The sequence below is a fragment of the Teleopsis dalmanni genome, chromosome 1 (genome assembly GCF_002237135.1).
Source record: "Teleopsis dalmanni isolate 2A chromosome 1, ASM223713v2, whole genome shotgun sequence".
Taxonomy (NCBI): Eukaryota; Metazoa; Arthropoda; class Insecta; order Diptera; family Diopsidae; genus Teleopsis; species Teleopsis dalmanni.
The window spans coordinates 200,629,379-200,651,540 of record NC_051846.1 but is presented as its reverse complement, the minus strand read 5'-3'; the positions used below and the strand labels follow the sequence as shown (position 1 = coordinate 200,651,540).

Here is a 22,162-nt window from a genome sequence, read left to right as displayed (position 1 = left end):
GGAAATCGAGACATTGTGATGCCCTGTAGAGATAACAGTCTTTTGTTAGGTTTACTGACAGGTCACTGGAAACTAGGGAACCGTGCTAGAAGATTAAATCTTCCCTTTAATTAAACTTGTCGGAAATTAAAGGACGATGTAGGAAAGACGATGAGAGAGCCTCTCATCTACTATGTCTTTGCCCAGCTCATGCACGGCGATGATTTAACACTCTAGGAGCCCCTTTTCTTGACAATCTTGATCAATTACTATATTCGACACTAAACAGCATTTTGTGCGTTTGTCAAAGGTTCTATGTGGTTCTAAACCCTCAGTTATTCTTATTTATCTAATAACACAATGGGATAATAGGCCTAAGTGCAGCCCCTATGAATCGCCGGTATAACCTTACCAAACCTAACCTAATGTTCTATATATAAAAACATTACTATTGATTTTAATATAAAATAATTGTAGGAAATTGTATTTTTTAAATTATTTAAATTATTTTCACATGTAACAAACCTATAATTTATTATATATTTGTTTAATTAATTCTCTTCAAGTGAAACCAATTTTTATACCAAAATATTTGGTATAAATTAAGCTTCTTTGCAAATACACAGACAAACTTTGTTGCAACGATTTCGCATTTTTACAACTTTATTTATCATAAAAAATTTCACATTAATTTTTTTTTAATTTCTACTAAATTACACAATAGCGTTTTTTGATGCAAATATCCAAAAATAACAACGACAGTAATAGCAGCAGCAATAATAATTAATGAGCAATAAAATATGCTTAATTTATGACATCACAGTAGGTGGCCAACATCAATAGGCCTTTCGGTTCGTCTTGTTTAAAATATAAAGTATCATTTTTTATGAAAGAATTTTTGGTGTGAACAAAATTTTAATGCTGAATTTATATTATACAAAAATGATTTATATTTTGTCGGTTTTATTAAAGGTTCATTTTTAATGTTTGTTTACCAAGAACAGCAATTTCAAGGGCTTGGCAAAAGTTTTCAAAAGTTTCTCTAATCTATGAAGCACATTTATATTATAAGTATGTTCTTCTGTTCATTGTTATAAATATTATATTAAATGTTAACAATAAATAATAATATTAAAAAAAAAAATTATTATGAGTAAACTAAACAAATTTTTTGTTCAAAATAAAGGGTTAAACAAAATACTTTTAAAAATTTAACCTTCTTTTGTGCGAATGTTAATAAGAACATAATTATGGAGTATTCTATCATTAGAGATTAAGACAAATTGTTTTAATAATATTAATAATAATATTTAATATTATTGGTATTATTGCTTTATTGGTAACATAAAAGAAAGACTACTTTGCACAGTCTCATGATAAAACTATAGTATGTTTTTACTAGCTTCGTTAGATCAGTTAACTTACTTCAGATTCTAGAAATTAAATTAACTGGTCTTAAGAAGCTAGTGGAAGAATCATATAAAATTTGAACCACTTTTACCAGCACATTACGATACCTGATTTAGAGTTACGCATCTTGTAAACCAGCCGCTAGCTCCTGATAGCAAGTATTTAAGCAAAAAGTCTGATTGCATTTAACTTGGTGAATGCCGGCGCTATTTTTATCGTCCTTAATTCAAGATGTCGCACAGTCTCCAAGTGGCACCCCTGAATAGTTATCTGGCATTCTCTGGATGAACTTATGAACTAATATTGCATACAACGGATCTCAGGACTTTAAATTTGGGTTGTGTACATGGTTTGGCACGTTTCATGTTAAAGCAGTTGCCGGTAAAGGACGTTAGGATGCTTTGGAATTGGAAAGCGAATATTGACAATCTTCGAAAGCGATTTAAATAAAATCTATTGTTTAAATATTATTTGGATATAATAATAAATTATTTTGCTTTATTGTCAACATAACAGAGTGCGTATTTTAGTTATTCGCATACAGCTATCAATTCGGGGATCTAAAGTTTGAACTACGTTCTTAAGAACATTACTACACCAGATTAAGTACTGTCGAACTTTTTTTGTACTAAACTTATAATAATGGTAAAACCTTTAGTAAAATTCAAAAGAGATATTGTCTAAATTTTTTTTTAATGGTTCTATAATTCATAGTACTATTCCATTTTTTGTTCTGATAAAAGTGTGTCATAATCCAAGTCGAGTTTCAAACATATATATATATTTTTGAAGGTTTTAATTTTTATATTATTATATTATTGTTATATATATAAACGTCGTCATATTATTGTCATAATAGAAGCAACTCCTTTGGAATTTTTCTATTTCGTTTATTCTATATAGGTTTTCTATATAGGTATATAGGTTTTCAGTTATTGGTTAAGGTAACTCAATAATTTATAAGCAAGTTTTGCAACATCACATTAGTAAAAAATTTCGCAGTTATACATTTAAATTTTATACAAGCATTTCGAAACAAGCATTTATAATACACAAAACAACACTGTTGTTGTTGCAAATTTGTTGTTGCTTTTTGTACTTGATTTTTGTATTTTCATAGTTGTTTCTTGTAAGATACCAGAATTCAACTCAACTAAAAAGTGTATACAACGCTTGTAAAAAAGACAAAAAAATTCTAATATTATGTACTATAATTGACGACGTCACTGATTATAATATCAGAGAAAAAAAATACCGTTAGATATAAAAAAATGTCTATATAAAAATAATCAAAAGAAAATGAAAGAAAAAATTATAATTAATTAATTAAAAGTTAAAAATGTTGAATTAACTATTTTTAAAAACAGAGGGGGTAAAAGATACTTGTTTTTGTGACCACTCTCCAATAAATTATTCCATACTTTACTAATATATTTAAGTGGTTTTAAACTAGTATAAATTTTATATTTATTATAAAATTTTGCTTTTTAATACTTGACAGCTAAACGTTCTTAAAAATGTGTTTAACTTAAACAAATTTTTTAAAAGTATAGAAAATATAAACCTAACATAAACCTAAAACCTAAACCGAAAGTAGCCACTGTAAGGAAATATAGTAACAGTAATATTTAACCAACCATCGATTGACATGACATCAAAAAAAAAGCAAGAAGAAGAAGAAGAAATCGTAATCAAATACAATCACTGAAGAAGAAGGGAAGAGATTAAACGTACTATACAACGTACGTATCATCCATGATGTTGTATTCGAGTACTGTGGGTTATTTAATACCAAACATAAAACTGAATGGGTTTACAAGTGTACAAGTGGCTCTTTGAATATTGGGCTTGTTATAAGATCTCTCGTTTACTGGCAGGGTCAGTGAAACATGAGCTTGTAGGCACGTACATTTTACACGTAGTAGCGCAAGTTCAAAGCATAATGATTGACTTAATGATGACGTTGATCGTGCTTGTTTGGCTTTATGATGAAATATGTATCTACATTCAGTGATTAGCGTTGATCGTAGTTATTAAAAAAAACTCCCAACATGCATTAAAAAGAGCAAAACCAATTTTAATGTTTTGAAATTGAACTTATTTAAAGTTTAAGAAATTTAAAAGCGGTTATGTTGAAAGGTTCATTTATCGTTGAAGTTGAAGTTGGTATTCTAATAAAAGGGTTAATAACTGCTGATATGGAAAAACAAATGTAGCTCAATTGTTTCTAAATTGTATTTCAATGAGTTAGCAATTTTTTTTTTGTTATATGATATCTTCAATTGCCACTGTGTTGCATTTACGTTGAAAAACGGAAAACAATAACTATTTTCAGCTTTAATTTAGAATGTCAAAAATATGAAACTCATCTAACGCCAGTGTTTATTTTTCTTTGTTTTATTGTGTTATTGACTATTTCACGGATATTCTTACTTCGTTTTACTCCGTGTGTTAATAAAATTGCAATTCAGTACCAAAACCAATTGTATAGCCAGTAATAAATGCGTTATCTGTTAGATTTTGTTTAAAGTGTGAAATTCCTTACAGCATTGGAATAGACTGACATTGTCTATTTTGTCTATTCTTTGTCTATTTTATAGACAAAAGTGAATTGTGAATTGTTGAAATCTGCGCCATTCACAATTGTAAATAAAACAATTTTAACAGTTTTTACAATTGCTAATTTATTTCCTTTTATATAATTTTTTTCTGCTTCTTCTAGCATGACTTTTACTTTTCTCAATTGCGGCATCGGCATCGGCATCTTTTTCTATATTTCTTCAAAGCCCACAAATTCAATAGCCAACAAATAAAAAGATAATTAACTCTTGTAGTTTCATTAGGTTAGGTTACATATCATATCCAGCAGCAGTTTCGGAGTGTACCTCCGCTGACGTTTAGGGTTTTGCGGTCGAAATTGTTTGATTTCGATTATAAGCGTTTTTTTTCCATTTGGTCTATAGCTAATTTATTTGTTTGTATTTTTGTTTAAAATATTGTAATATAAAACATACTTGAAATATTATGGAAATGTTTTCAAATTGTTATATCAATGTTGCCAATGACTTGCAATTTGTCTTTTGTTGAGTTGCTGTTGTTTCTCATGTTAACGCCTTTTACAAGTTGTTTCCAGTATTTGTATATAATTTTTTTTCCCCCGCTTGCTGGGTATGGTTTCTTCAGAAGAAGGTGCAAACGTCGGTAGTAAAGTTGGTAGTAGGAGTGAACACGTGCGAAACGGCAAAAGAGTTACTGTTGGTTCAGTCCGTCGAGTTCAGCCAACAGAAATGTAGTTGTCAAAAAGGGGGGAATAATATAAAAATTAATAGTTTATTGATGAGTTGTTGAAATGTCTATTTTTTTCGTATTATATTCTTCTTTTCAACTCTTCAGGAAGTTTTATTGTTGTTTCTGAAACAGGTTGGCGCTTAGTATTAGATATACAAAATATCTTTAATTAAGTGTTTTCAAGCTGTTGTAATGTTGTCTTTAAGAATGAAATATTCTATGGGAAATAAGTTTTAGTTTTGTAATTGTATAGTTAAAAAGGATTTAAAGATAATGGCTTGCATTTTTATAAAAAATTGCTTAAATGGCTTCGAAATTTTATATTTTAAAAGCATTGTAAATTGTTGTAAATAAAATGAGGTTAATATAAAATTTTTTATCTTAAGAGTATTTTAAGTAGGTATAAGTAAAAGCTTTGCTAACCGACCCAAGCGAATTTGAGCAAAATACTATACAAAATTACTGAATAATTTGAACATCTTAATTAAGAAAAGGCGTTCCAATTTAATGACACAATGTAAGGGTTTTTACTTCGATAGGTTTAAATACACGAATTAAGTTTTAAATTAACTAAGATATAGCTACTAATAACTACTTTTACGTTCATTTGCAAATTTCAAAGTTTAACTTAGAAGGGAAAATTGTTTGTCATATGAAGAGGTTAAATGCGTCCCAATTGGATCTTAACATAGTGTAATATTTAAGGAAAAAAAATATAGAGGAGTTGTAGCATCGTTGGTACAAGTATATGAAGTATGGAGAGAAACTCTAAGAAACTCTGATAGTATTACAGTTGTACTTGGTGATGATCGCACTAAAACGTAAGAATACATCAATCTAAGAGAATACTATGATGAAAAACATCAAGAACAACATTATTCATCTTAATTGGACCTTGATGCATTGCACTATCTAGAATAGAAAAATATTGAGAAGTGGAAGCATTCTAAATACTAGTATATGGAGTTCAGAGAAGACTAAGGACTCTTATTAAATTTAATATTATTATAATTGGCTATAGTTGTCTCCGAATGTACTTGTTGTTGTTCTCATCAAAACGCACCCTTTACACGGAAGTTAATCTAAGAAAAGTTTATGATGAAAAAAATCTAGAACAATTGAGTTTAACAATATTCATTTTTATAGTGAGTGCAGGGATTTTCGTATGATTTTTTGATATATAATATTTAAGTATTGACTACCAAAATTTCAATCCCTATTAAAAAAAGTGTAATTATTACTTTTTTGGATCCGTGCTTAACATAGTTTAACATTTGCGAAATTTTTTTAGTAATAAGAAGTGAAGAACAGTTAACATAAATTTTCCTTCAAAAATTGTCTAATAAACAGTAACCGTAAAAATAAAGTTAGAAATATGATATTATCAATAGATCAATAGTACGTCCCCTTAAGTTTATTAAAATTTGATCTTTGTACTACGACACTATTGATATTAAGAGTACTGTCTTCTAAAGAAAAAAGTTTTAAAATATTTACTATAAAATAAACAACTTTAGATGTATTTGAAAGTTTTACTTTCAAAGGTCCAAACCGCCAAACATATATCGTAATAATAAACATACATTATACATACATTACTCGTTACATATGAACCTCTAAAGTAATCGAATCGTTTATCATATTAAACAAATCTCAATGATATCAATCTTAACCACATCAAATAAAATCTTTCATTTCAAGTAAAAAAAGCTTTCTACTACATACACGTGTGTGTGTGTACATTTACAAAAAAAAAAAAAACCAAAACCTAACTAAAAAATACTTAAACCTCAAAATAATTTTTCATTCAAATCAGTCAAAATAAATCATTAACATGTTTTTAACATTAGCATTACCAGTTTACAAAATTTTACAGTTTTCTTATGCTTATATTGGACTGCTGTTAATGTTATTGTTGTTATTGTTGTTGTTTTTACTTATGATATACTTTTTTTATATTATAATGTGCTCCATTTACGGTCTGAATTAATTCAAAACATTAGTTTAATGTAGCAAACCACAAAGAATAATTTAAAAATTTAAAACTTTAAATTAACCAACACAAGCAAAACAACAACAACAACATCAGCAACAGCAACAACAAATAACAAGAATAATTATCAAAACACATCAATAAGCTTGAAATGAAGCGTGCGCGGCGCCACTACGCATGCGCCCGCGATTTCCCTTTCCTTTTCATATAAAATAAAAATCAAACAAATAATAATAACCAAAAAGGTATAAAAGGAAGCCAAAAGTTAAAATCAAGAAAAAAATGAATAAAAATAAAATAAATAAAAAAAAAAATAAAAGTTTAGACTAACAAGTTGACGCCACTTTGAAATATTTGTCACCAAAGCAACATATACAAGTAAACTAAACAGACTCTACCACCACCACCAACAACAACAACAACAACAGTAATCAGAACGGCAACAACAAAGTGCATGCAACAAAAAAAAACAATACAAATTTTGATTTTTTATTATCTTCAATTTGTGGGGCACGACAGCCATCAAGCAAGCTTTTCGTTGGGGGCGTTTAGTGTTTTGCTTCTTTTTTTCTTTCTTGCTTTTTTGTGTAGTTTTTGTTTTTGTTATTAAGTTTTTTATATGTGCGTGCTTGTTTGTGTTGTCAACAGTAATAAATGATATTACTCCATACAAATTTATTAGTTCTGCTAATTTTACATTTAAATATATTTTTCGTTGACAAATTGCATAAGGCGTCGAACACGTTTATGGCAACTTCAAAGTATTTAGGCTAAAACCACTAGATCTTGTCAGCTCACACCGTCGGAGTCGTTATTTAAATACGAGTTGTGTTTTACTATATTTGGCAAAGGAAGTTGTCAAATGATAAATTAACTGCAGGGGGTTATTATTATTAAAATAAAAAAAACCTATATATAACATAATTACTTTAACGATGAATATAATGAGATTTTTATGTTGTGCTAAAACAATAGAGTAGAATTGGTAGAATTGAAAATAAAATAATGCTAATTAATGCTAAGGGAGTTATCTGATTATAACTGACTTAATTTTGGATATATGTACATATAGATATATATTTTTGATTTTGTAAAAAGTTTAGTAATATTTTTAATTAATAAAATATTTTATGTTTAAGTTCATATTTGTAAATTACAAATTTTAAATATATAAAAATAATTATAAATTTTAAATAATTATAAATTTATTTTGATGTATATATAAGGGTTTGAGATAATTATGTAAAAAGAATTGACATATATAAGTAGGTTATGATTTATTTCTTTTATTGTGTTACATAAACATATTATTTTATTTTATACAATATATATGTATAAATCGTTTTTTTTATTTTGGGCATTCATGTCCCTCAGATCTGATTGGAGCATCCAATTACCCCTTTTTTTTGTCCCATATTGATGTGCTTTAGTAGTTTTTTCTGGGTACTTAAGTTAGGCATCGGGATAACAGACAATATTCAACCTTCCTGATGTGAAGTGATTTTAATAAACAGATTGATTATATGTTATGTTAGATGTTTAGGTTGGGAACTATAATGAGTTCTTTGAATCTATTTCAAAGCTCTAATTTTTTCTTCCAATGTTACAATGATACAGTGCGACCGTTGACAATGAGGTCTATTGTGTGAACTCTAGAATAAGTCTGCTAACCTATATAATTCGGAAATACATTAAATTGAAATATTATATTGACTGCAGAGAGCCATAGATGTTAAATTTAAAAATAATTTTTGTTATAATTTGTTATTCATGATTTTTATTGTAATATTAAAAAAAATTATTCAGTAATGTATTAAATAAATATCTAAAAAAACTCGCATTGCGTAGGCGGTAAAGTTCTAAGCCTTTAGTTAACAAAAATGAGCTGAGAAGTGAGTGTTTGTTGATGCTTTCGCTTTTGAAATGAAATGACATTTTATCTGTCGTTGACGTTTTGAAACTCGCTTTGATTGTTGAAAAGTTAAAGACTTCAAATTGCTCCCCTTTCTTAGCTGCAATTCAATGTCATTTTGATGACCTTTTTGTTTTGTTCTTATATCTTACAACTTTGCTAAGGGTGTTCACGATGTCTCAAATTACCACGAAGTGTCAATCAAGTATATTATGGTTAACAAAAAAAAAAAACAGATGCACTCACTTTTTGACGATAAGAAAAGTTTTATACTAAGTATACAAAAATGTAAATATTTCGAGTATCACAAAATAGTCAAATGAGTTTTGAGTTTTTGAACCAATTTTATTATATATTATAATATTTATGTATATATAATTACATAAAATTTGAAGTAATAACAATTGACTTGATTGACCTTTTTCAAATTAATAAAAACTTACAAAATGTGACAAAATTAATTTGTTGCCTTTTTAAAAAGTTTATTAGGCACGAACACGAACATACGTTGCCGAAGTTGGCACGATCTGATTAATGAAATCGTGCGCAGCTCAAGGAGAAATCAGCAACAAAACAGATTGCCACAAATGTCATTTGAAGTTTTTTTTTTTGGTTTTTCTTTGTGACATTTAAACTTAAACTGCAGCTTAATGAAGTTGCTAAAAATGACAACTTCTGACAGCTTTGAACAAAGTAAAGCTGGCAACAAGAGTCCAGTGAAAAGCAAGAGTATTAAAATTTGTTGATGTGATTGTGATGTGTTAATATATCAAGTAAGCACATGTTAAGCGCATTTGAACGCATCTTTATACGCACTAAAAATATTGTCAGGCAGTTGCATTCTTTGCGTATTGTTTTTTTTTATTTTTTTTTATGTGTACCTTTTTGACATTATGCGTATGTCGAATTTGTCACTTACGGTTTACGTATGAAAGAGTTGAAGTTATAGTTTTTATGCTTTCTTTATGCTTGAGTGGTGTGCAACGTTTTGAAGGTGTTGATTGTGTCACACTTGCTGCTGTTGCTGCTGCTGCTGCCGACTTATTCGTATGTTTTATGTAGTTTTTACTTTTGAGTTACTTAAATATCCTTTAACTGTATCAAATAACACATCAAAGTGTCAATGCCGCCGCGGGTATTGCTGTCAGTGGCTGTTGTTAAGCTGTTAAATACTTTGTTGATTTGAATCATAGCATATTTTTTTCATATTTACAGACATTTTGAAACAAAAAAAAAACTTCTAAAACATTTGAAAAGCAGCGAAAGAATAAATTCAAAGAAAATTTCAAGGGTGATTTCATGTGTATAAGACGATTTTTACGTATATTTTATACTTTCGTGGTACCTGTTGACATGCTTAAAGAGGATTAGTGTTCATTCTAGTGGGAACAATTTTTTTTTAAAAATGTATATTTTTGTTTTATTTAAAATTTATTGATGATTTCTTAATAATTTACAAATTTTTGATTGATACGGTTCAGCGTTTAATAAACAGTCAGTAGAATATGGCATACATATGAAAAGACATGTGTACGATTCTATGAAAACAGATGTCAAGACACATGTTGACAAGGGTTATACATGTTGATATACATTTTAAGTACATAAACACATCCGCATTTTTAACAAAAAAAAAAATAAATTATTTCAATTATATATTTAAAAATATATTTAGTTTAAAATAGTTAAAGTTTTTTAATAAATAACAAAAAAATTAAAAATTCTTTTGTGTGGGTTTCTTTTATTAGTATTAATAAAGATATAAGATATTTTAGAGAACTCTATCCAAAAAAAAAAAATTTGAGTCAAAAATCTTATTGTACCTTTTGTAACAAAATTTGTATAGAAAATACAAATTTATTATTAAACTTCTTAAGACAATTCTTTGGTTCGCAAAAAGTAAAGAAATGATTTGATTTGGGGTCCAAAAAACTGGTGCGGCAAAAAATAATGAGATAAGATAATGAGGTATTTAATTAATTGAGATAATTTAAGTAGTAATTAAATGACCAAAAAAATCAACTTTGAACCAATACGATTTTCGAACCTACGAGGACATATCTGATAACTAATCAAATCATATATAGCGGGCTTATAACAACCATTATGCCTGAAAGACATTACAGTGGTTCGGCAGTTGTCGCGAAATTCTAAGATACAATTTATTCGAAAATATGTCACTACCTTTCTTTCATCTTTCATCTATAAAAGATGGGAAATTATTTTATTAAGCGTCTTTTTAAACAGACTTCACTTAAATTCTCTGTATCTCGTTATATATTCAAAATGTTACTCTCATAAAGAAGTAGGAAATGTTTTAAGGAGGTTTCATAATTGCAAGTAAATTTATATAAGAAAAATCTATCGCGAATTTATTTATTTTTGAAAACCTCGTTAACTATTTTAACATTATGTATTTCACGCAATAAAACATAAGTAAACAATCAGTAAAAATTATTAATATCATATTAAAGTAGTTAAGTAGTTAGTGACTTAATTAACACATCAACATGGCCCCTACGTATCTGTACAATTAAGCAGTTCATATGTTAATTTGTGAATTATTTTTTCAGCCTGAGGCAAATGCAGTCAACTGCATATGAAATGCAGCCGAGTATTGCACTCTGCCAAATGCATTTACGTTGCAGTTCTTAATAAGTTGTAATCACCTGCTGTAAAGTGCCAATTTCAGATGCAGATACTGAAACAAGTTAGTGTAGGGGCCGATCGGAATACTAATATAAGGAAGCAAATGAAAGGCTATAATGGTATAATGAAACGATTAAGAAAAAATGCAGTCAAGTAGCGATTTTAAACTTTCAAATTAACTAAAATCTTATCATAATGTTGTGGTCAAGTGTTACATATCATATTGGATGTATCATCAGTACGAGAGTGGCTAATACGTTATACATCTTAAATATGTGCATCTTAAACGTGACGGAGGATCATAATCTCGCGCGGGTTTTAAGTGTGTAAGTAAACAATTTAAGCAGCAAACTACACTTGAGCGTGTCTTTCAGTGAAGTGTATATAACGCGCCGCTGTGTTTATCGACACCTACTGTCAAGGCGTTAATGTGGATGGCTATGAACTTACAAAAGGACAGTTGGACATACGAATCGATGCTTAAAACTAAGCTTCTGGCACCTACTTAAGCATACACATATTTGTATTTGCAATCGAGTGTGTATGTATGTGTCTGAGTGAGATTATACGCAAACCCGGGTTAAAGATATGGGCACACAGAAGTTAAAAGCCTCTCAATTTCGTGTTAAATTTGCCATCGGCGCAGTGGTGTTGGCGTATTTATTTTTAAAGACGCGAATTTAAAAGGCGTCGGTCGTCATTGTCGTCAATGTTGTCCAACATATAGGGGAAATATTTGCACAGTTATTGCCAAAGCGATTATTGTTGTTGTTGTTGCACTGCTGATGCAGCTGCAGCTGTTCCAATACACCACAGGAAGAGCAGCGACGGCAGCCACAGTCAGAGTCACAGCAAAAGCACACATAACCGCATTGACCCCTGCAGGTAATGGTAATTATCAACATGACGCTGGTTCATCATTATAAACATGAGATACTCTGATGGCTTTAATATTATTGACATGTATGTATATATATTGCTTTTGCTGCTCCAGCCACTGTGTCAATAGTTGTGTTGATTATGGATGTGTAGTTGGGATTTATGTATGAACTAATTGCATAAATAAATTTTTATTAACAAGTAGCTGCAATTTGTAATTTATTTATGTTGTTAATAAAATATTCATGCATTTACGTTAAACATTCATGATTTATGCGCATCAGAGATAAGCGCAGTTTAGTGGCGCTTTAAATATTGTATTTCGTAACTTTCGCAATAAGTGCGAGTATTTTAAATTGAAAACAAATAATCAATTTATACTTTATTTATTGTTGTCTTAAGTTTTCTTTGAGGAAAGGCTTTTTTTTCGACTCATGCTGAACCAATTCACGCCAAAAACTGAAGCACATTAATTGTTCTTTTTTATCAAAACTTTTAATCGCGCAATTCGAAATAAAAGGCTAAGGCTAGTGGGCGTGTTTTTATATGCAAAAAGTAATTAAAATGCAAAAGTTTATTAAAATTTCTTATAAATAGTTTCTCTACACTTTTTGTGCCTCTTGCGTAACCTGTTCTACGATGTAGAGCGGATGGTGGACTGCTTCAACTTCCGTTTAAAAAATCCAAAAATTTAATGAAGCGTTTCATTATAATTTTTAGGGCGATTTTCATTATTTCAGAAATTTGTATCGGTCGACAACGAATTTCTTTGCGTAAGTTTTTGCAGCTGTTTCGTGGGCTATAAGTATTTCATTTGTTTTTATTTAAAAATATACTAATTCGACAAGAAAGCTGTTGATTTTTTTTTCAAATCTATCTTAACCGACTTGAATGGAGATTAAATGATTAATCTTAACTATCCTTTCAATAGTATGAACGCTATCGTCAGGAGATTCTCTAAAATACAAAGTCAACTAAACTACTCGTGTAGTGACATTGTCAGGAAATGAGTCTAGGTACTCGAACAAAGAAATATTGTTTGGTTTATCCATAGTCTGAATTTGTCCCAATAGTCTAATCTAATATTGTCTGCCCATCTAATTTGTTCATGCTCTTGAAATACTCAGTACCTATATACGGTTTTCATTGAACCAAATAAGATCTCAAATCGTTGATATATGTATTCTAATATTTTTACATACAACTTAATAATCAAGTTTATATACATAATTATTATTGCGGTGTTTTTACGTATTTGGAACATTATTTTTAAACATGAGGAATAATGCTTTTGCATAAATCTCTGTGCTAGAATAAAAAAAAATTCAACTAAATACCCTTCTTTTCAAATTATTATGGCATATGAACGCATTTGATTGAAAATGTACCAAATTTTATTTTCTACTAATAAGGTGGAATAGTTTACACAAGGACAAATTGATCATTCTTAGATTTATGTGCTCGACTGCTACAGTACTGTATTGTATATAGACTAAAACATTTGCTCTTCTTAATGGAGATACTTTTACATCCTAATGACCTTTGGTATTCCATCGGAGAGTTATAATATGTGGTTGGTTGATTGCTGTAGCAGGTCATTAGATAATTTCCATGAACCTCAATCAGCCATTTTTCGCCGTTTTGCTACCACATACCTCGCAAAAACCCCTAGTATAAAAAGGTAGAGATTAAATTCATCCAGTCGAATTAAGATAATTTAATAGGCCTTTCGTCTTCACCGATGAACAGTCTGATAAACTATTAAAGAAGTGTCTTCCTAAGAACCTATATCTTCTGGACGCCAAATTCGGGCATTCACAGAGAAAATGTATTATGGTTTATTTCTCCTGCGGGTTTCCACAACTTCTTCAGTGAGTATTGTGGGGTATATGCAGTTTCCAAATATACTGTTAAGTAGATACATTTTTGGAACGGAAAAGACTAGTAGTACTTGTAATATTGTTTAAAATGAGTACTAAATTATCTGTGAAGTTTGAAATGAAGTTTCTATATATTGTAGCGCTCACTCAAATGACGCATATAAACAAAGTTAAGCTCATGTGTCAGTGTCAGTTTGAAAATGCGCGCACACGGCTATCAACTTTTGAATATTGATGAAAAATTGTTGTCAGAATTTTGTAGATACGACTATTAATGTGTTGTTGTATTCGTTTTTGTTGTGTTTCTTGCTATTATACAATATAAAGCTCCCATGCGATTATTTATGCATTTTTTATGCTGATGAGGTAAAGTTGTCTGCATTTCTTGGTAAACAAGACAAAAACAAAAACAAAAAAAAAGAAGGGAAAAAAGTTATAAAACTTAAAAATAAAGTAGAAAAACAAAGTTCAACTAAAGCCAAGCTAGAATTTTTAGTTTATAGCAGTAGTATAGTCAAAGAATTAAAGAAATATAAAAAATTGAAAAAATTGAAAAAATTGAAAAAATAAATAAATAAATAAATAAATAAGGAACGAAATTCACAAAAGATACTCTCAAACCGTAGAGAAATCAAACTGATGTGTTACGCTGTAGCGTATCTAACTGACATGCAGAAATGAGATATACAAATAAATGTATCTTATAACTAAACTGGGAGGCAGTTTGCATAACTACGACTTTTTTTGACATAAAAATGTTAAGACACTGCTGGCAACACTGGTTGGTTGTATTGGCAGCATCTGCTGCCTGCTTGCCTTTCCAAACGGTTTAAACCGCAATTTTTTTTTTATTGTGAGGTTTTCAATTCAAACGCTTTCTTCTCTTAGCTTTTTTTCTATTTGTTTTATTTTGATTTTTGCAATGGAACTACGCCTTTTTATTACAACAAAAACAAGTAACACATCAAATACAATAAATACAACAACACCAACAATAAGAATAACTTCAGCTTGCAGAAAATTATTTTGAACTGCAACTGACAGCCACATTTGTCAGTTACGGCTGACCACATTTTCTGTTGTTACCAATAATGGCAGTTACCGTAGTTGCTGCTGCCTGCCTGCATTGTTCTTGTCGTTCTTCTTCTTGTTGTTGTTCTTGTTGTTGTTGTTTGGTCATATTGGACTTTGTTGTATCATTAATGCTAACGTTCTCAAAGTTGTGTTCTTGTTTTTGCTTTTGTTTTTGTTTCGTTAGTTGTTAATGAAACTCTGATTGCAAAAAAAATTGAAGAACGAAACGAAATAAAACCAAAAAATTAAAAAAAAAAACAAAAAAAAAATGGTTGAAAATGGCAGCAAATGTAAAAAATCGTTTTGGTTAACCACAAAATGCCAAACCGCAACAGAAAAGCTGCAACAATGAATGAATTTTCTTTTTGTGCTGTTAAAAATGTTAAAAAATGTGCATAAAATAAACAAAAATTTGCGTTAAATTGGCAAAATATTATTAAAATGTTAAGAGTTAAGAGTTGTCTTGGGTAATATTTGAATATATTTAAAGGTGTACTCAACTCATGCCTTACCTATGCTTGACCTTATTAGGCAGAATGTTAAGTTTATTTACTTAAATATTGCATTTGAATTGCTTCTGTGGAACGAAAATGAGTGTTTGGTATTCGTTTGAATCATAAAAAAAATCAAATTTTAAATAATTTTTTGCTAACAGAAAGAACTGTTGTTCAGCATAGCTAAATAGAGCAAATCAATTTAACTTCTATTCGCAAAGTTCTGTTTCTAACACTATTTCTGGCTTCCTATATGAGTTGGTAACACTGACATATGCTGGTAAACGTTGCCATATGTTGGCATTCTTGCAAAGGTGCACTTCAAATTTATCATTAACAATACAGCAGAAATGCCTAATTAATTAAATTGGCATAAAATTACTTAATTAAAATTTTTCATTAAATGTTGTGTTCGAAAGTTAACGGTTTAAGAATGTCCGTTAAGATTCTTGCCATCTCAACGGCCGTAAGGCATCAGTCTTCTTCCACTGATTGTTTACAAGAAGATTTAATCAACAATGAAGTGTGTAGGATTAGAAAGTTCCTTTTTTATTATTGCCAATAGATAATTTAAACAGTGTACGAAAATAGTATTGTGAACATACATAAAATTAAATTACAATATCAGATTTCCGCTTCCTATAATAAAATGTTAAAGTATATCAGGAAATATTTACTTATTTACTTAACAATTGCAAATTTCAATTATATCTACTGTGCCAATTTTCATTTTAATCACAATCAATTTTTAATGCTGTATAAAGCACTTTTATATGCTTATCACAACTGTATGTTATTAATTTTTATTAGTTATAGAGGATTCGAAAGATACTTTCGAATTTATTAAGAGTTTCGTCTATCAACAATGATGTAAGCGTGGAGCTTAGACGAAACATCACCATTGCTAATTGGTGGTACTATGGGCTCAGTAGTCAAATGAGTTGTAGAGCTCTCTCTTGACAGACAAAACTTATGCTCTATAGGTTGCTCATCGTATCTGCGTTTCTGATAGCGCAGAAGCTCGAATGGCATAACCGAATGATAAAGTACCACTTGGAATTTTGGAAAAAAAGTCCTTTGTATGATTTTTGAACTTTTAAGAGTTGGCATCGACTACCGCATCCAAATGAACCATGAGCAGTAAAAACTTTACAATAACATTGATATAGTTCAACGAATTAACGACTTCGCTGGCTTGGTTTTGAGAAGGGATGAGGATGCTTTAGCGAAAAAGGTATTTCAAGTAGTAGTTGGAGAAAGAAACATGCCAGAAAAAATTCACATTATCACTAAATAAATTATTTACTTCAGACATTCGAAATGACTTATTAACAAAAAAGGTTGACACTTTTATTACTTAAGGAAATAAAATTGATTTAAAATTATGAAAGATAAGTTTATAATCGAGCATACCATAAAAGTTAAGTATAGAAATCAAACGGTGGCAATAGGCAAAGGACTAAGCATTGCGTTCAAAACGATGAAGACCGAATACATTTCAAACTTTTATGAAGTAATTTTAATATAAAAATCTCAATATAAAAATCAAGGGATTTACTTAGCCTAATAAGAGAAAGTAGTTATAAAATTAACATAATTTACTAACAGTTAGTACTTTGTGCTATGTTTGAACTCTATAATCTTTGTTGAACATTACATAATATTACTATTAAAGGTGTAGTTTTTTGCACTTACTTGTATCACACGCATTGGTAATCCTGTTTCCTTTGCTAATTGTTCCCTAATATGCCGTGTCGGTTTCGGTGTTTGATTAAACGCCGTTTTCAGTACTTCCAATTGTTTTGCTTTTATCGTCGTACGAGGACCGCGTCTTTTAGAGCCATTCGCATCATCAGGGCTTTTATTTTCCGCTTGTGAATCGCCACGACCATCAGGATCGCCATCTAAGGACCCCTATTTAAATAATAATGTAAAATTAGCTACATGAATAGAAGCAACTACAAATTCTTAAATAAGAGTGGATATAATTTATCAATAAATTTGTTAAAATAATCATTTGCAAATCATTAATCATAAAATGAACAACAGCGTTCGCGCATCATTAACAGCAACCGAGTCAATAGCCAATGCCTTACAAACAAAACCATACAAAGGCGGTAAAACATGAAAAGTCGCAGTCAAATAATATAAATTGTTATGAATAAAAAACATAATAAAAATAACAAAAAAAAAACAATATTTGGTAGAAAACGAAAGAAAAACATGTGTTGCTGCAACATGTTGCAATCATTGTTATTTACCTGATCTGAATCGTCATGCGTATTTTTACTATCCGTGCTCATGCTTTGTACTGAAATATCGGATGCACCCAACGGTCCACCCGCTGAGTCCGGCCCGTTTGGACCTAAAACGCCAAGACCGAGCGGTGGTCCGCGCAAATGTGGCGGATCATCGTCATCTTCATCTTCGCTGGCGGAACCCATTAATGAATCTGAAAACAAAACAAAAAACAACAACAATAAGATGTGAGTTCAAATAGAAGGTGGACATTAAATGAAAAGTACGAGTTTAAAAAATGAATTTTTAATGTAAAATTTTTAGGGTTTTGATGTGTTTTAATGTGTGAATGAATGAGTTGAAGAATACAAAAGATGCACCAGTAATAAAAAAATCGTTTATTGCTTATTGTATCAACGTTTTGTAATGTGGAAACTTGTGAGAAAATTTCAACACCATACGCACTTCAACTCTTCCGAACTTTTTTCGGTTATGAGCTTGAAAACGTGTCTGGTATTAAGAAACCCCAATTGGTTAACAAGATGATGAATCAACTTGGCGTAATGCAATCAATAATATTTATGTAGCTAATCTCTTTGAGTGAGCGTTGGCGCGCACATCGCAGAGAGACGCATTCAATTCTAATAAAGAACGCTTTAGGTATGTTTAGGCTGTGGGTGCAAGAAGTTCTTTAGTCCTTCCAACCCATTGACACGTGTTACCATTTCATGGTGTCTGACATGTAAATTTGTGCATATTGCACGTGCCGCTGCCGGAACACACTTCCCAAACGGTAAGTAACCGCCTGAGACTAATGTTTCAATGAGGAAATGTTTTTTTTATTCTGTGTTGGAATAATTTGTAAAAGGATCATTGAATAATTCAGATACTTAAACAACGATTTAATTTGAAAGTTTGTATATGAATTGGAAACACATGTTCTCAATTGAAAATAAATTAATATGTAATTAAAGTATCAAACAATTCAATGAGAACAAGAACTAAAGCTTGAGAATAAAGAAATTGGACCTAATTGTTGATTAGAAGTAGACAAAGTCATTTAATCTATTTAAGCAGTAGCTAAAATCAGGTATTATTTTATTTTAAAGAAAATATGTTATACATAGTCGATCCCAGATCCGATTAGAGTGATTGTGCAACTATTTTTAGTACATCGATATCTTTTGGTGAATGATAGAAGCACGGCACATAGCCAGGAAGAAGCTTGAGCGACTGAAACCTCCTCCGAATTGAACCGATAAACGACATGTATAAAAAAGATCTACCTTGGTATAAAAGAGACCTACCTGGGTTTTGGAATAAGTATGAGAAGAATTTTTTTTTTTTTGGCTATTCTAATAATCATAACAGTTAACGTTGATTTATAACTTTCTGTCAGGAAACACAATAACAACATTAATAGAAATACTTTTACCGAAAAAATCCAGCATGTTACTTCGACAATTTTTCAGTTTATGATCTATAAACTCCTCTTGCAGTAAATTTCTGGCTACAACAACAATAGTACTTGTAATATGTACACTTTATACGCGTACTGTCAAACTCAATTCACGTTTCACTATAAATGACTTAATTTTAGAAGAAGTTTTTAACTACATTCTAAATTAGAAAGAATTTGACAAAGTCCATAGTTTTTATCGTGACTACTAATTTTAAATGACTAATTTTAGAAGAAGTTTTTAACTACATTCTAAATTAGAAAAAATTTGACAAAGTCCATAGTTTTTATCGTGATTACCAGCCATTAAGCGTCAATACTATGGCATCAGTAGGTATAATGCAGCGATAAACGTCCGTACTGGAATTCCAAGAAACTTAAACGGTATCAATTGAACTTATATGTTTGGATATCGCTTCCTCCTTAGAAGGGAGCAAGGTACGTTTTAAGGTATCAATTGAATCTATATGTTTGGTTATCACTTTCTCCTTGGGAGGGAGCAAGATACATCTAATATCTCTGCTGCTCTTAATGGCACAGCACACGGTAGTAACACCCAACTCTACATCAAGAGACAGTAGTGAATATTAGATATTATACCCGTGCAACTTTGATTTTAAGCATACCAACTTTGATATTCTTTTTAAATAGGCTTATCTCAATTATTCAGGAAAACTGAAACAGTGGGCCCTAACACTCGTGCTATCAGATTTACAGCTCCAGTCGGATGTCGTAAGCGAAAGTCACTTACTACCATTTATACTTCAAACAGTATCGGTGATTCTCGATACTGTCTCGAACGAGAGGCATGCCTTACATCAGGAATATTCTAACCTCTTTACCGCGGGCATGGAGTACCTTGACAATAAAAACTTTAATATATGTTAATAAAACAGAATTTATAGTCTTCATTGATATTTAGCTTTTGATAATTGATAAGGAAATTTCTCACTACATTATATTTCTAGATATTGATGGAATCTTTAATCTTCCACTCTACGTTCCTTATCATTCTACTTAACTTTAATTTGAGCCTGAAATATATAAATGTATAGGCCTATTACTACCACAACATAGTAATTCCTCCTTCTGATAATTTTTACTCAAACGGAATGGTTACCATTAATTTCATAAGTTCCATTTTCATATTTAAGGGCATCTAAGGTCTATAGGTCATCGAAATTTTACTGCTTTATTTCTCCCTTCCTATTGTAAATATTTGTTTTAATAAAAATTATTATTTAATTGAATTTTCTTGTTAAACTGCTAGTACTTTTAAATTTCTTTAAAATAATTTAAATTTTACTTATTTTGTTACTCGTTGAAAAGTTTAACTAGTAAATTTAAATTCTACTTGTTTTTTGTTTCAAATATTTAGGTTACTTTAAGACATAATTTTTATCTCATTTAACACTGTCCACGTATTAAACTCACACGTATTTAACCTCTGTAGTCCTTTATTCCGAGTACCCTTTTGTACTTATCCTTGGAGTAAGCTAGCAATGCTAGTTTCGTTACAACGAGCGAATCGTTAGAATGAAAAACTCCTCTGGGAAATGTCATTCAAATACAATTTGAATTTTTAAAAACCTGCCGCTGTAGCGTAGGTCTTCCTTCCATCTAGCGTTGTTAAACAAATGCTGACAATATTGCGTGAGTTACGTAGCAGTCGTACAGGGTAGCAAGCCAAGCAAATCCATTTCGTAAGCAGAAGTGCCACAAGTACGTGCACCAAGCAGTACCAGGCGTAAGACAAAAAGATGCGCGTAAGTAGGAGAGAAACTTTTTAGCCGTGCTTGACTGTCAGCTAACGTGTGTGACTGTGATTTTTTCACAATTCACTGCCGTCGGTTGTCGGTTGTTGGTCGTCGGTCGATGTCTTAAAGTCCCTTAAGGGAATTGTGTGATGGGGTGCGGGTGCAATACAATTGTGAATTGTGTGGTGTACGGTGTACGGTGTGTGGGTTATCATTTTATAAGCAAAACTGTTGTTGTCTTTCAAGGGTGTTTGGATATCACTTGTATTGCTCGAATCAATTTTTTTCCGAGTGTTGAAAATTTTATTAGATTTGTTCGCTATGTTTTCTAAGCAAATATACAATTTCCCTTAGTTCTGTTTTTTTTTGTTTGTTTTGTTGGTTTAATTTTCTGCATATTGTCTGTTGTGTAGGAAATTTCTATATCACTTGTCATTGTCTCTTACTCGTGTGTATAAGTGTGTTGCCCGTGTTGCTGTGTTGCCATATTTCTGTAAAAATTTATTTTTTGTAGTAAATTTTTGTATACTCATATACCCAATGTTCACTACGTGGCAAATGAGTTTAAGTAAATAACTGCAAAGTGAAAGCGCAGCTAAGCCACTTCGTAGACCTCATCTGCTTCGGATTAGATTATGCATAATAAAGTTTAATTTATTTGAAACTTGGTTGGCAAGGCTTTTTTCTGTCGTTCGTTTGGGAAATTTGAGTCAGCAGTTGTGATTTTATAAGGTTTTGATTTGATGAATTTAATATTTTCTATGTCTACAAGTATTTATCTCAAGGGATCTGTAGTGAGTGTGTCATGATTTTTAAGTGGCTGAGTGGTGGTCGCCACGAATCGTGCTGCTTGTGACAGAGATTGTATTACAATGATTATAAAATTATCGAAATAAGAATTAGTTGATGTTAAATACTTTTAAATTAAATTCAAACTGCAATTTCAATTAAATGTACCTCATAAATATAAAAAAGGTGTAAATCATTCGGATAAAATGCAACAAGTAGTTTATAAAATGTGATTTTTATAGTTAATTCATAGAAATGGAATTCAGATAAAATTTTTTTTGTCTTGCAAAGGTGGCGAAAGGTGAGTTTATTTAACAATTTTTTATTTTGAATGAAATTAAAATGTTTAATGTACTTTGAA

The 22,162-nt window shown here is 30.4% G+C and overlaps 1 protein-coding gene across 1 annotated transcript in view; it reads right to left on the bottom strand.

Annotated features, from left to right (window-relative positions):
- Positions 1–18,008, bottom strand: part of LOC119674146 (LIM/homeobox protein Lhx1) — a 28,906-nt gene extending 10,898 nt beyond the window's left edge. The window contains exons 1-2 of the mRNA XM_038085274.1: positions 17,820–18,008; positions 17,254–17,472 (exon numbers count right to left, since the gene is read on the bottom strand). Of these exons, the coding sequence (XP_037941202.1) occupies positions 17,254–17,472; positions 17,820–18,002 (402 nt within the window). The 5' untranslated portion in view covers positions 18,003–18,008. The remainder of the gene's footprint in view (positions 1–17,253; positions 17,473–17,819) is intronic.
- Positions 18,009–22,162: the final 4,154 nt, after the last annotated feature.